Consider the following 15,865-nt stretch of genomic DNA (forward strand, 5'->3'; position numbering starts at 1 on the left):
ATACAAATAATCTTTTCAGTGATTTAGTGAACTCCCGGCGCTCTTTCCTCGTGGGAAGCGTGAGCATCGCGGTGCTCAGCTGATGGAGTGAAGTGTGAAAGATAAAGTTTGTAGCTGGAGACCCCTCCCCCCGAGTGTTTGTGCCCTGAAAGGTTGCAGTTCTTTGGCTTCTAAATGTTTGCCCTGTTTATGTAGAACATCAGTTTACTTAAAAAATATATACTCACACACACACTCACACACACACACTGAGTGGCCAGATTATTATGACCTCCCCATCAGTACAATGAAGTGAATTAGTTATGCAAATAATAATAATAATAAAACCTTGAGGGTATTTGCTTAGGAAGTTTTCAATATTCAGTATTTTTGGAAGTGTCAATGAAGTACTGATGGGGCGGTCATAATAATCTGGCCACTCTGTGTGTGTGTGTGTGTGTATTTAAAGCCTTTTTTTAGAAAAAAATACTTTATTTTGACATAATTTTACAAATATAGAAAAGCTACAAAAATAATACAGAGTCCTCTACAGCTTACTTTAATGTTAACACCTGCATAACTGGAACAATGATCCAAAGTAAGAAATTAACATAGGCCCAATTCTATACCAATTTTCTTCAAATTGACATCATTTTTTTAAAAAATATATATTTTATTGATTTTTTACAGAGAAGAAGGGAGAGGGACAGAAAGCCAGAAACATCGATAAGAGAGATTGATCAGCTGCCTCCTGCCCGCCCCCCAGTGGGGATGTGCCCTTGACCGGAATCGAACCTGGGACCCCTGAGTCCGCAGGCGGATGCTCTATCCACTGAGCCAAACCGGTTCGGCAAATTTCCATCATTTTTTATACACGTGACCTTTGTACCAGGAACCAATGTAAGGTCCCACATTGCCTTTAGTTGGCATGGCTCCTTAGTCTCCTCCACTCTGTGACAGCTCAGTCTTTTTCTGTCTTTCATGGTCTTTATGCTGTAGAAGAATGCCGGTCAGTTATGTTGGCAGTTGGGTTTTGCCTGAAATTTTCTCATGATTAAGGTGATGCATTTTTGTTGATACCCCAGAAGCATATGTGCCCTTCTCGGTTCATCATTTATGATATAACACACTGCATTTTATATTACTTTTGATCATTTAGTTAAGGTTGTGTCTGCTGGGATTCTCTAATGGAAAGCTACTATGTACTTTACATAGGGAACTTTGTAAACAATTCATATCCTGGGAGAGAACTTGTAAACTATGCAAACATCCTGTTTCTCCTCAAACTTTCACTTTCTAATTTTAGCATCCATCAGTGGATCTTGCCTTCAGTAATTATTATAGTAATGGTATGATGGTGGCTTTCTGGTTCCCTCATTTCTTCATTTATTAATTTAAGTTCTTCTTAAGGAAAAGCTGCCCTTCCCATTTATTTATGTGATATTCAGTTATTTATTAGTATCAGTATGGATTCATTCATTTTTCTATTGTTTATTCTACACTGTTGTCATTTATTTTAGGCTCATATTGTTCCAGCTTTGGCCTTTGGGAGTTTTTTCAGTTGCTTCTTGTGCCCCTTTGACAAACCTCTATCCTTTTTTTTTGAGAATTTCTGGCACCATAAGATGCTCTAGGCTTATCTTGCCCCAGCCCTGGAATCAACCACTTCTCCAAGGATCCCTGGGTTTTTGTTTGTTTATTTGTTTTTTAGAGTGTTATTTAAACACCAAGATCTAGATTAGGCAATAGGAATGCTCATTGCTACTGGGGTATCATTACTTCTAGTGCCTGGCATATATATATCTCCTATCTAATAAAAGACAAAAAGGGTAATTAACCATACCTCTGCTATGCTTCCCATTGGCTAATCAGCAAGATATGCAAATTAACTGCTAACAAAGATGGCGGTTGGCAGCCACGCAGCTGAAGCGAACATTAGGCTTGCTTGCTCCAGTGATGGAGGAAGCCAAGGTTCCCCGCCTGCCACGGCCCGGCTCTGGGCTCCGAAAGCAACAGCTTCAAAAGCAACAAAGTTTCAATTATAGAAGCTAAACAAATCCCAGATACCTGCTTTCAGCAGGCCGTGGCCTCAGAGCTGGGAGTGCCAGTGATGGCAACAGAGTTCCAATTATAGAAGGTAAATAAATCCCAGAATAAAAGAAAAAAAGGAGAGTCTGGGAGCTTCAGTTGCCGGCCAGCCTGAAAACGGCCCTCAGCCCCTCACCCAGGCTGGCCAGGCACCCCAGTGGGGACCCCCACCCTGAAAGGGGTGTGACCAGCTGCAAACAGCCATTAGCCCCTCACCCAGGCTGGCCAGGCACCCAAGTGGGACCCCCACCCTGATCCGGGACACCCTTCAGGGCAAACCAGCCGGACCCCACCCGTGCACCAGGCCTCTATCCTATATAGTAAAAGGGTAATATGCAAACTGACCCTAACAGCAGAAAGACTGGGAATGACTGGTCACTATGTCACACACTGAGCACCAGGGGACAGACACTCAATGCAGGAGCTGCCTCCTGGTGGTCAGTGCGCTCCCACATGGGGGAACTCTGCTCAGCCACAAGCCAGGTTGATGGCTGCCAGAACAGCGGTGGTGGTGGGAGCCTCTCCTGCCTCCTCAGCAGCACTAAGGATGTCCGACTGCAGCTTAGGTCTGCTCCCCGCTGGCAAGTGGACATCCCCTGAGGGCTGCCGGGCTGCCAGAGGGATGTCTTATTGTTAGCTTAGGCCCAATCCCCTGGGGGAGCAGGCCTAAGCCAGCAGGTGGTCATCCCCCAAGGGGTTCCAGACTGCAAGAGGGCACAGGCGGGGCTGAGGGACCCCCCACCCCGAGTGCACAAATTTTTGTGCACAGGGCCTCTAGTATACACACACACACACACACACACACACACACACACACACACGTAAGCTATTTATATATGGAGATATATATATACAGTATGGGGATATATATATATAAATCTATAAATCTATATACACATATATCCAGGCATACACAAAGATTTATATTTATTTATATATATAGACATCTATTGTGTATATATATATATATCTGTATATATATATTCTGTTTATATATATTTTATAAAAACAAAAGTTTATTCTGATACCTCTGATTCTACTCTAACACCACAGGATTCATTCTGTTCTTGCCCCTTACTTGTAATTTCTTTCTTTGACAGCAAGAAATCTGATTTCCATATTCTACAAAATATTTTATTTGTTCAACCCTAGTAGATACATAATTTCAGTATTTCTAACATAAATGTTAGACAAATAGTTGATAATTTATAAGTCTATTATATGTTAAATATAATAAGAAAAACATACCTGGTAGTAAAACCAACATTTCACATGAGCTGGCATTTCATGAAAGAAGACATGCAAATGGATAATAAATCAATCCCATTAGTAATTTAAAAATCTCTGTATATAAAAGCCTAAGCGACCTTTCTGACCTAACTACCAGAATGACTGGAATGACCGGTTGACCAGTCACTGACACGCACTGACCATGAGGGGGCAGATGCTCAATGCAGGAGCTGCCCCCTGGTGGTCAGTGTGCTCCCACAGACAACCTCCTGAGGCCAACCAACCTCCCGCAGTCCTTCCCCTGGCCAGCCCTGATCACCAGCCAGGCCTAGGGACCCCACCTGTGCACGAATTTGTGCACCGGGCCTCTAGTTGAAAAATAAAACAAGAATGAGACACCATTTTTGTGACCAGTTAAATGTCTAAGAAGAATGATAATAGCAAATATTAAATCGATAAATGGGCATTTTGATGTGTTGCTAGTGGGAATGTCAATAGGCACAACCTTTTTTAAGGACATTTGGTATCAAACATTCTAAAAAATGTGTATACCTACTAATTCTATTTCAAGGTATTTAACTTAAAGATGTAACAATAGATGGTATTTTGGTGTATGTGTAAGGAGGGTAATTACACTGTGGCATAGTTTATAATGGTGGAAAATTAGAAACAACCTATGTAGCCAACTATAGATGATTAGCTAAATTATAGAACATCTGTGCCAAGTAATACCATGTGTTATAAAAAGATGCATTGTAGCCCTGGCCAGTGTAACTCAGTTGGTTGGAGCAGGGGTCCTCAAACTACGGCCCGCGGGCCACATGCAAATACAAATATTGTATTTGTTCCCGTTTTGTTTTTTTACTTCAAAATAAGATATGTGCAGTGTGCATAGGAATTTGTTCATAGTTTTTTTTAAAACTATAGTCCGGCCCTCCAACGGTCTGAGGGACAGTGAACTGGCCCCCTGTTTAAAAAGTTTGAGGACACCTGGAGTGTCATCTCATATACCAAAGGGTGGCAGGTTCGATCCCCAAGTAGGGCACATCCCAGGTTGTGGGTTCAATTCCCAGTTAGGGTGAGTGTGGGAGGCAACCAATCGATGTCTCTCTCTCACAATGTTTTGTTTTTTTTCTCTCTCTCTTCCCTCCCTCCCTAAAATCAATTAAAAAACAAAAAACATATCCTCTGGTGAGAATTAATAATAAGAAGATACATTGTAGAAAAATAATAATTTTAATGGAAACATTTTTATTATACATAATCAGGTTATTTAAAATAGACCCTTTCTTTATTCATTTTATTCATTTATTTACCCAGTAACAGAATACTTTATTATATTGATTGCTCTTTGCCATTCCACTCTGTTGAGTTTATTTTCTTTATTGTTTAAGTATGCACTTTAGTAGTTCTTTTAATAATGCGCTTGGTAATGAACTCAGTCTTTATATATCTGGTAATTATTATTTTACCTTCACTTCTAAATAATAATTTCCCTGGGTATATACCAACTCCCTTAGCACTTTGAAGATATTCCTGTCTTTTGATATCCTGCTTTGATGAAAAGTTTGCTGCTTTTATTGGTTTAGTTTATCTATCTTTTATCTTTAATTTGCTTTTTAAGATTTTTCTCTTTGTCCTTGATGTTCTGCAATTTCCCTTCCATGTGTTCAGGTAAATTCATTTTTTTCTATTTATGCTACTTAGGGCCTATGTGCATCTTCAATTTGAGGTTCTACATTCTAATTTTCAGCATATTCTCTTTGAATAATGAATGCCTCTTCACCACTTTACTCTTTCCTTATGGGACTCCTATTGGTTATTGAGCTTCTCATTTTATCCTTTAGGTCCCTAATTTTCTGTTTATATTTTATACCTCTTTATTCCTCTGTGTTCTGACTGATATCTTCAGCTATAGTGTTGAAGTTTTTGAGTAAAAATTTTTAAGTAGACTTTTTACTTGGTTTATTTTTAGATTGGCCTGTTACTGTTTCATAACATCTAATTTTAAAAAAGATTATATTCTTTCCTTTTTATCTTTGGATATTTTTTAGTGTACCTATTTTAATTTTCTTTTTAGAATGCTTTATCACTTTTAGTCCCTTAGTGAATTTTTGTGTTGTTGGGTTTGAGAGCTCACTCTTTTGGCAGTTAACTTCTCCATGTGCCTCCAATTCCCACTCACTACTGTAGGACTCATTATTGGTGTCTAAAGATTTTCCTTTTTTTGCTTTTGAACTTAGATCAAACATTAAATTCAAATTACAAGTAAATAAGATAATCTATATAACCAACACTTCAAAATTTTCAACTGTGAAAGAAAGAGAAACAGAACATTACTTAGAATAATGGTTCTTACTGTTTCTGGAATGATAGATCTCTTTGATAATTTCATGAAAGCAGTGGACTCTGTCCTTTAAAATAACTCAAAATACATACACAATTTTTCATAAAGATTCAGTGATTCCACAAAGTCTTTTTGTGAACCCTTATCTCTATGGACCCTTGTCTAAGACACAATAACCCAGTGGAATTAACATGGTCAATTAAATTTTTTTTAAATATGGAAGAGGTTGTGGCTAATGAGATGGCATGGAACTGTGGTGCACAACAATGGTTTTAAAGCTTGGTTAAGCAATGGAGCTCTTTATTTATGTAAAATCTAATAAACTCAAGTTTGTAAAATAGACATAAGTAAATTTTCTCCAATTAGAGTAGGCGTGGGATCCTGGAGCCTGCTCACTTGCCAATCCCTGCTCTCTGCTACCCTGGCCTCAAAGGCATACCCTTGGACTTTGTGGAATACTGGCAGTAACCTCTTGTGAATTCGAAAGAGCATTTGATTGTATGCTAAGGAATCCTGGTTCTTATTCCAGCTGTGTCACTAATTTTTTTGTATTGGTTATAGACAATGCTAATCAGTGTAAGAAAGGGAAGAGGCAATTAAAGGACATTGATGAGAAGAGTTACATACTATGTTATAGTATACTAGGGGCCCGGTGCACGAAATTCGTGCACTGGGTGTGTGTGTGGGGGGGGGGGGTCCCTCAGCCCAGCCTGCCCCCTCTCACATACTGGGAGCCCTCAGGCATTGACCCCCATCACCCTCCAATCGCAGGATCGGGCCCTTACCCAGGCCGGACGCCTCTGGCCTAGGCGTCCGGCCCGGGCAGCGGGGACCCGCAGCTGCAGCAGCCCCGCGACCGTGGGCTTCGCTTTAGGCCCAGGCAAGGGACCCCTAGCTCCCGGGACTGCCAGCTTCGACCGTGCCCAGCTCCCATTGCTGGCTCCACCCCTACTTCCTACTATCACTGGCCAGGGCGGAAAAGGCACCTGATTCTCTGATCATGGCTGGGGGGCAGGGCAAAGGCAGCCCCAGGGCCGCCTTTGCCCTCCCCCCCAGCTCTTAGCTCCCCCTGGGTTTCCGATCACTGTCAGTGGCAGGGGGCTTCTTCCTGCTTTCCCTTTCGCCTCCCTGCATTGTGCCTACATATGCAAATTAACCGCCATCTTGTTGGCAGTTAACTGCCAATCTTAGTTGGCAGTTAATTTGCATATAGCCCTGATTAGCCAATGAAAAGGGTAGCTCGTACGCCAATTACCATTTTTCTCTTTTATTAGTGTTGATAATTACATAGGTACATTATGATTACATTAAAATGAAGTTTGATATAAGCAGAAATGTTAAAAATGAATTTTTTCCTCCAGTTTTACCACTTGACACCTTTTTCAAAAAGATTATTCAATGTCCAAGATACATTGAGAAATATACATTTGGGCAGTATACTCCTAGTTTTTAAAAGAAGGTATTTACATACATATATACATATACGTGTGTGTGTGTGTGTGTGTGTGTGTGTGTGTGTGTGTGTGTGTGTGATATGCACCATGGTTCCATGCCATTTCATTTTTTTAAGACCTGGAAAGACATACATCAAAATCGAAGGAGTAGGTAATTAATTATGGGTGAGCAGATGGTTGTTGATTTTATTTTTTATATTTTCTAAACATTCTAAAGGAAATATACATTACTTTTGATCATAGAAAAAGGTTTTAAAATAAAAGGTTTCTTGAAAAAAGTCACTGAAGTTCATCACTAAGTTGAATATGCATTTAGAATAAATTACAAAATTACCTAATAGGAACTCATTTGAAAACATTCTTAAATAAATATTTTCCTTTTAGGTTTTTCTATATGAGTAGAGAAGACAGTTGTTGCAGGTAAAAGACAACATTTTTTAGGATGTCTGAAGATGAAGAAAAAGTGAAATTACGCCGTCTTGAACCAGCTATCCAGAAATTCATTAAAATAGTAATCCCCACAGACCTGGAGAGGTTAAAAAAGCACCAGATAAATATTGAGAAGGTAATTTTTTCCATTTCTACCACAAAAAATCATGTACATATTCAGATTTATATTTGTTGTACATTTTAGCTAAATTCAGAATATTAAATAAGCTTTGCTAAAACATCTCACTTCTATTGATTTAGCAACATTCTTTCATCTGTGCTTTTTTTGTTGTTGTTGTTCTGCAAATACCCCTCTCATATTCTTCTTTTTTTAGGAAGGGATATAAGAATAGGATCTGCATCTTTTTAGTTGTACATACTGACATATTAAGCAGTTAATGATTAAAATACAAACAATTTGATAATGCACTAAAATGTGAAGGTGGCAGACTTTGGCTAAGGGGCCTATCTTAATTTCATTCATCTCATGGAAAATTTTTTGAACCTTGAATGTGTGTCTATCAGTCACTCCTAATCTCTTCAGGTGCATTAAAGAGGCAAATCATTATGTGATATGAGGGAATTTCCCAACTTCACTGCTTTGAGGAAAGCCCCAAATTCAGAAATATTGCCTAGAGGTCAGTTTAGGAGATAGGTAGAGGAAAAAACTAGTCTCAGGGACTATGGTGGAGGTTGCATAGAACCTGGACTGGCCAGGGTCTGGTGGAATGATTGTGGCATTTATGGGAACATCAGGTTTATTCAGTACTGAGCATTGATTTTGATAGGTTATATTGTCTTTATTTGCTGTGGGGCAGATTAGTGGTATTTTCTCCTCCAAAAGAACCTTCCCCACTATAAATTTTAAGCTGTGTGCCCCTCCGTTGATCTGGGGTAGGGAGTGATCATTAAGCCTTTATCAAAAATATTTGTCACCCTCAACTGACTACCTATACAAGTTATAAGAGCGTCAGCTTTTTCCTCCATATATATCTGTCTTCCTAGTATTTAAGTATTTTTTTAAAGTATAGGAAATAAATAGCCCAGCCAGTGTGGCTCAGTTGGTTGAGAGTCGTCCCATGCACCAAGAGGTCACAGATTTGATTCCCAGTCAGGGCACATGTCAGAGTTTCAGGCTTGACCCCCAGTAGAAGGTGTGCAGGAGGCAGCCAATGGATGTTTCCATCTCTCTCTCTCTCCCTTTCCCTTTCTCTCTTAAAAAAAAAAAAATCAATAAATACATATTAAAAAAAAAAAACTAGAAAATAAGTGCCAAGAATATTACAATGAAAATTTCCATACAAATATGAAGGTATATAATGGGGTGAAGGCCTGGTGGGGGTGAGGTTTGGGCCTAGGTGGAGGAGGGCAAACGGGAGGAAAGTGGGGGACATCTATAATAGTGTCAGCAATAAAAAAAACAAAAAAATATGAAGGTATCTAAAATTCAAGACTCATATTTTGTCATCCCTTAATTTCTGTTTTATTCATAAGCAATAAGTACTATGGCTTTTAAATAAATCTTCACCCAAGGCTATATTTTATTGATTGGAGAGAAAGAGAGAGAGAGAGAGAGAGAAACATCTATGTGAGAGAGGAAAACATTGATTCTGTGCCCCAAATGGGGTTTGAACCCACAACCTAGGTATGTGACCTGACTGGAATCCAACTCACAACTTTTTGGTGCATGGGATGACACTCCGACCAATGGAGTCACCCGGGGCAGTACTATGACTTTTAAGGATGGGGGAGTTCTCCAGTAAACTGGTTATTCTGGTCATGAGCAGGAACAAATTAAAGGGTTCCATGCTTTGTTTAATTAGGAAGGCTCATTCTTTTAGTACTATAACAGTATAGAAATTGAGTTGTTTACTTCTGATTGATTGGTTGTTTACTTTTGATTGATTGGTTCAAATTCCTGAGCTCATTTTGAAGTGCTTTGTTATAAAGATGACAAGAATTTGGCAGAATTGATTATGAAAGGCAGAAATAAGTAGACTATGGTCTACTGAGACCATTTTTTCTCTTTATTGTCCTATTTTACATTTGAGCTTTGGCATGTTTTAGATTTCCTTTTTCTTATATTTATTCTATTTGAAAGTGCCTGCTGTCATTATTCTCAGAGCTTAAACACATGTATCATCCAGTCATCAGTAAAAAGTCAGAACCCTGAGAGTAAGCTTGGTTGGGATAGGAATGGGTCAATTACTGACTTGGTTAGTTGTACCAGACTTCATAAGAAAATTATTCTAGAGTTATATTGAACGTTCTTTGCCAGAACAGTTTTTTTCTAGCTTTTTGTAAAATTTTTACTTACTGTGAAAATGTTAGACAATATCAGAATAATTATAATTTACAATATAAGTGATATTGTCTGAAGCTAAACAGTTAAACTCATATTGATCTATGTTTTATTCCATGCTCTTGATCATTTTACTTATTCTAGGATTTCTAGTTTAGTGATGAAAGTGATTTGGTATCTATATAAGATTGAATAGCATAACTTAATAGATAGTTTATGGCAATGTAAAATTATATAAAAGCAGCAGTGTTCACAGTGGACAAAAGAGTTAAGAACTAATTTTGGACTTCAGGTGTCTAATGGTGCCTCACTTTCAAAAAGGCATATTCTTCCAGGGTGAAGAGTGTAGAAAGATAAAATATTTATTATGTTAGCCATCAGTCATCCAATATGAATTTAAAAGAAGAAAGTCAGACTGAAGGGAAATTGAAGGTAAGCCTTAGTGGAGTGATTCTGCAATATCTGAAAACAATGAGAGTAGTGTGCTGTGGACACCTGGGACTATATTCCATAGGTCCTTCAGCATTACATTTTATTATACGTGATAGATTTGATTAGCATTCAACTTTTTTGGCTAATGTAAGATAGACTTGAGTAGTGAGTATGAACAACAAGCTTGGAACATAAATTTTTTTGTTTCATATTATAGGGATTTGAGGAAAAACTTATTGTGTAGCATGTACTGATTTATTAGTCTATGGTTAGCATGCAAGTTTGCAGGAAACTCCAAAATAGCGTAGGAAATAAGACAGAAGTTTTTGTTTTTGCTTTTATTTTTAATCTCATAGAGACAGTAGGGCTACAGTGGCAGTTCAAAAGTCATTAAAGACCCCAGCTCTTTTTTTTAATGACTTTTCCCTATTTCCGCATTGCATTTTAAAAAATATATATTTATTGATTTTACAGAGAAGAAGGGAGAGGGATAGAGAGTTAGAAACATCGATTAGCTGCCTCCTGCACACCCCATACTGGGGAGGTGCCCGCAACCAAGGTACATGCTCTTGACCGAAATCGAACCTGGGACCCTTCAGTCTGCAGGCGCTCTATCCACTGAGCCAAACTGGTCAGGGCGACCCCAGCTCTTTTTAACTCACTGTTCAATTCCCAACTTATTTCTATCTTTTTTTTAGAGAGAGGGGAAGGGAGGGAGGGAGGGAGGGAGGGAGGGAGGGAGGGAGAGAGAGAGAGAGAGAAAACCACATTAATGTGAGAGAGAAACACCAATTGGTTGCCTTCTGCATGCACCCCAACTGGGGTTTGAACCTGACTGGGAATTGAACCACCACCCTTTGGTGTGCAGGACAACATTCCAACCAACTGAGCCACACTGGCCAGGACAACTTGCATATGAAATGGCAGCTGCAGCTCCAGCTCTTACATTCCAGCTAAGATGAAATAATGAGAATCATATTCTTTGTTTTTCTTTTTTCTCAGTAGTCTCTCAATATTCTCCCTCCCTCCCTCCCTCCCTCCCTCCCTCCCTCCCTCCCTCCTTCCCTCCTAGCTAGTATGTTTAAGTTTGGGTAGGTGACTGGGGATTTTTGTGGTAGCTAGTAATGATCGCTTTACTGATAAAAAAAATTTTGTTCCTTTTCTCTCTCTTTTGTGTAGTATCAGAGATGCAGAATCTGGGACAAGTTGCACGAAGAGCATATCAATGCAGGACGTACAGTTCAGGTAAGGCTATGTTTCTAGTAAATCAATTTCAACAAGACAGACTTAAGAAAATTTTGTTAAAATGAATACCCTTGTAGCTGAATCCTTTTATGCATATTGAGAACTATTTCCTTAAGGATTTATTTCTACCAGGAATTACTGAATGAAATGTCATAAATATTTTTAGGATTTTGGTTCATATTATCAAAATTTCCTCCAGAAATGATATATCAACTTACATTCCTACAGTCATGGTATTTTCCAAAAATCTTGCCAACATTAATATTTCCCATTTCTCAAATTTTTGCTAATTAGTAGATTAAAATAATGTTGCATTTTTCTGTTTTAATCTGGAATTTTTCTTTTATTGCTTTGAAATGTGAAAGGTTTTTTTCATATACTTCTTGGATGGTAATATTTCTTTTGTAAATTGCCTGTTCATGTCCCTTGCATATATTATGTTGTCTTTTGTGAGTTTCTTCTAATTTGAAAATATTGATCTCTCTGTAATATTTTTGAATTAATATAGTTTTATGATTATTCTTTGCTAGTTATTGGCTTTTTAATAAATAAATTTTAATTATTTTAAATTAATTTTTAAAAATAATATGTTTACACAGTTAAAAGCCAAATAAAATTAAAAGTCTAATAAAACCCTTCCCTTATCCATCTCCAAGTCCTACTTGGAAGAAACAGCCTTTAATCATTTGGGTCATTTTCTCTGTTTTTTTAAACTCTATTCCTAAATACAGTGTGTAGACTGGTATTTCTTAATCAGGTTTAGGCATGATCTCTTCACTTCTTGCCATAATAGGTGGAGACCTAGCTTTCCACTTTGCTCTTTACTTGTCTCCCCCTTACATAATTAGATATAACTTTTGGTTAAATTAGTTACTAGGATCTAATTATTTGATTATAAAGATATAGTTTCTTGCTAAGCCAAATTAATGAAATATAGTACATCATTTTGTGTGTGTTTTTTAAGTTAATAATTGCCTCATTTTTTAAATTGCCTGGCTTTCCGTATATTGGTTTTTTTCCTTAAATGCTGCACATCTCTGCCACATGCTGTCAATACTGTTTTTCATAGGCTCAAATACATCACTTCTTTATCCTAAAGACTCTTTTCTGAAGCCCTTCCCCCAGTTTCAATCTGGACTTACTTTCTAGGCTTGTTGGAACTTCCTGAGCTGCTCCTCTGTGTTGGGTCCTTGTTGTCCTGGATATCATATCTTTCTCATTTTTTGTTTACTCCAATGTTTTGTTGGAATACATCTTCCAGTAGCTCTGCAAATAAGGGAACCTTGGTGGTAAAATTTTAAGTTATTATGTGACTGAAAAATACCTTTATTCTCCCCTCATGTGTGATTGGTAATTTCAATAGATATAGAATTCTAGTTGGAACTCTTTTTTCAATAATGAAGGCATTCCAACCTTTCTAGTTTAGTGTTGCTTTTAAAAATGTGCATATCATACTACAAGCCTGTAGTAATCAAAATAGTATGGTACTGGCATAAAAACAGATAGATAGATCAATGGAACAGAATAGAGAACCCAGAAATAAACCCATACCTATATGGTCAATTAATATTTGACAAAGGAGGCAAGAACATAGGTGTTGGGAAAATTGAATGTGCAAAGACAATTAAACTAGACAACCTTCTTATACCATATAAAAAAAGAAACTCAAAATAGATTAAAGGCTTAAATGTAAGATTTAAAACTATTAGAAGCAAACATAGGCAGTAAAACCTCTGACATTTCTCACAGCAATATTTTTTCTGATATATCTCCTAGGGCAAAGGAAACAAAATAAAAAATAAAAAAATGGGACCACATCAAATTAAAAGGTTTTTGCACAGCAAAGGAAACCATCATCAACAACAAAAAAGGCAACCTGCTGAATGGAAGAAGATATTTGCCAATGACACATCTGATAAGGGGTTAATATCCAAAATTTATAAAGAACTGATACAACTCAACACCAAAAAACAAATAGTCCAATTAAAAAGTGGGCAGAGGACCTGGATAGACACTTCTCCAAAGAGGATATACTGATGGCCAATAGACATATGAAAAGATGCTCAATATCACTAATCATTAGAGAAATGCAAATTAAAACCACAGTGACATATAACCTCTGACATGTAACCCTATCAGAATGGCCATCATCAACAAATCAAGTGTTGGCAAGGATGTGGAGAAAAGGTAACACTTGTGCACTGTTGGTGGGAATGCAGATTGGTGCATCCACTATGGAAAACAGTATAGAGGATCCTTAAAAAATTAAAAATGGAACTGCCTTATGACCCAAAACACCAATTCAAAAGAATATATGCACCCCTATATTCATTACAGAATTATTTACAATAGCCAAGATATGGAAGCAACACAGGTGCCCATCAATAGACAAATGGATAAAAAAGAAGTGGTACTTATATACAGTGGAATATTACTCAGCCATAAAAAAGAACAAAATCTTAACATTTGTGACAATATGGATGGACCCGAGGGTATTATGTTAAGAGGAAGAGGAAGACAGATACCATATGATTTTACTTAATGTGGAATATAAAAAATAAAATAAAAGAACAAACAAAATTGAAACAGACTTATACAGAGGGAAATGGGGGTGGGGAGAGTTAGAAGAGGGTAAAGGGATAAATGGTGATGGAAGGAGACTTGACTTGGGTTGGTGAACACAATACAATATACAAATGATGTATTATAGAATTGTACACCTGAAACATAATTTTATTAACCAGTGTCACCCAGGTAAATTCAATTTTTTTTTTTTAAAAAAAGGAAACAGACATACATACAGGGAACAGACTGATGGTTGCCAAAAGAGAGGGGGTTGGGGGACTGGGTGGAAAAGGTGAAGAAATTAAGAAGTACAAATTGGTAGTTTCATAATAGTCACAGGGATGTAAAGTACAGTAAAGGGAACATAGTAATATTGAAATAACTCTGTATGCTTCCAGGTGGGTACTGGAAATATTGGGAAGACACTTTGTAAAGTATGTTATTTACTTAACCACTATGCTATATACCTGAAACTAATACAAAATAATGTTGAATGTAAACTGTATTTCAAAAATAAAAAATTTTTAAATGTTGATATCATCTGATTTCCCAGTCTTTGTTTAGGACCCATTGCTCCCCCCCCCCACCCCCTCAACCCCGCCCCAATCTGTTTATCCCCAGTATTCTGAAATTTGATGATTATGTGCTTTTTATGTTGAACCCTTTCACTCTAAAAATTGATGTTGTTTCATTCTTGGAAATTTTTTAAGTTATTTATTTGATAGTTTATTCCTCTGTGTTTTCTCTGTTATTTTTTTTCCCCCTTTCTTTAAATCTTTTATTGCAAGAGTCAGCAACTATGGCCCACAGGCCAAATTTGGCCTGCTATCTGCCCTATTTGTTTACACGTTGTCTTTGACTGCTTTCACACTGCAACGACGGAATTGAGTGGTTGCAACAGAGACCATATGGCCTGCCAAGCCTAATTATTTACTGTGTGGCCCTTTGCTGCAAAAGTTTGCTGATTCCTGCTCTATTGGATGTTAGGACTTTTGGATTGCTTGTTTAATTTTCTCTTCTACTTTCTGGGAGATTTCCTCAGCTTTATCTTTAATTCTTTCTACTGAATTCTCTATATCTGCCATTGTATTTAATTTCCAAGAGCTTTTTCTCTTTTTTTTATAGCATTTTGTTTTTGGATATAATAACTTCTGCACTTCTGAGACACTTAAGAGTCAATTGCCTGTCTGCTGGTGGATTTTACTTAAGGTGCTTGGCAGGCTGACATTTTCCTTGGAAAACCTCCAGATATCAGTATCCGGAGGTTGTTCTAGTTTAGTTTTCTAAAGAATCCTCATCCCCATAGGGCAAGTAAATATTTATTTTTCTGTTATACAAGCAGGTTAGGTGAAGGCTGTTGGGCTTTCATATAAACGCCTTCATTTAGCCCTATGCTTGGTGTTTCTAAATCTAGAGCCTTTTTCTCCAAAGAATGTATCTCTGGTCCTCTTGCATTTCATAAAGGTTATCATAGCTTCAGTATAATGAATAGATTAGGATAGAATTAAGTGAATGCAAGAGATCCTTCAGGAGAGGTTACAGAGATGGTGGAGGTAGAGAAAAACAGATTTGAGATCTAGATAAAAACTTGAATATATATATATATATATATATATATCTGTATTTTACTGCTTGCTAACTAGTTTATAGGCCTAAAGATCAGGACCTATGTCCTTGCTATCTTTGTATCCCACTATATCTGGTACTCTGCAAGATTCAATGTTTATTGGTTGGCCCTAAGCACGTTAATGTCAATGAGATTATTATGACTTGTATTTCTTACCATCTTCACTG

The 15,865-nt window shown here is 37.5% G+C and overlaps 1 protein-coding gene across 2 annotated transcripts in view; it reads left to right on the forward strand.

Annotated features, from left to right (window-relative positions):
* STX17 (syntaxin 17) overlaps positions 1 to 15,865 on the forward strand; it is a 47,306-nt gene that overhangs the window by 849 nt on the left and 30,592 nt on the right. For both annotated transcript variants that reach the window (XM_059657500.1, XM_059657499.1), the window contains exons 2-3: positions 7,483 to 7,663; positions 11,441 to 11,506. In XM_059657500.1, coding sequence (XP_059513483.1) covers positions 7,541 to 7,663; positions 11,441 to 11,506 — 189 coding nt within the window. In that variant the 5' untranslated portion in view covers positions 7,483 to 7,540. The remainder of the gene's footprint in view (positions 1 to 7,482; positions 7,664 to 11,440; positions 11,507 to 15,865) is intronic.

This window comes from Myotis daubentonii, chromosome 11 (assembly GCF_963259705.1).
Source record: "Myotis daubentonii chromosome 11, mMyoDau2.1, whole genome shotgun sequence".
In the NCBI taxonomy this organism is placed as follows: Eukaryota; Metazoa; Chordata; class Mammalia; order Chiroptera; family Vespertilionidae; genus Myotis; species Myotis daubentonii.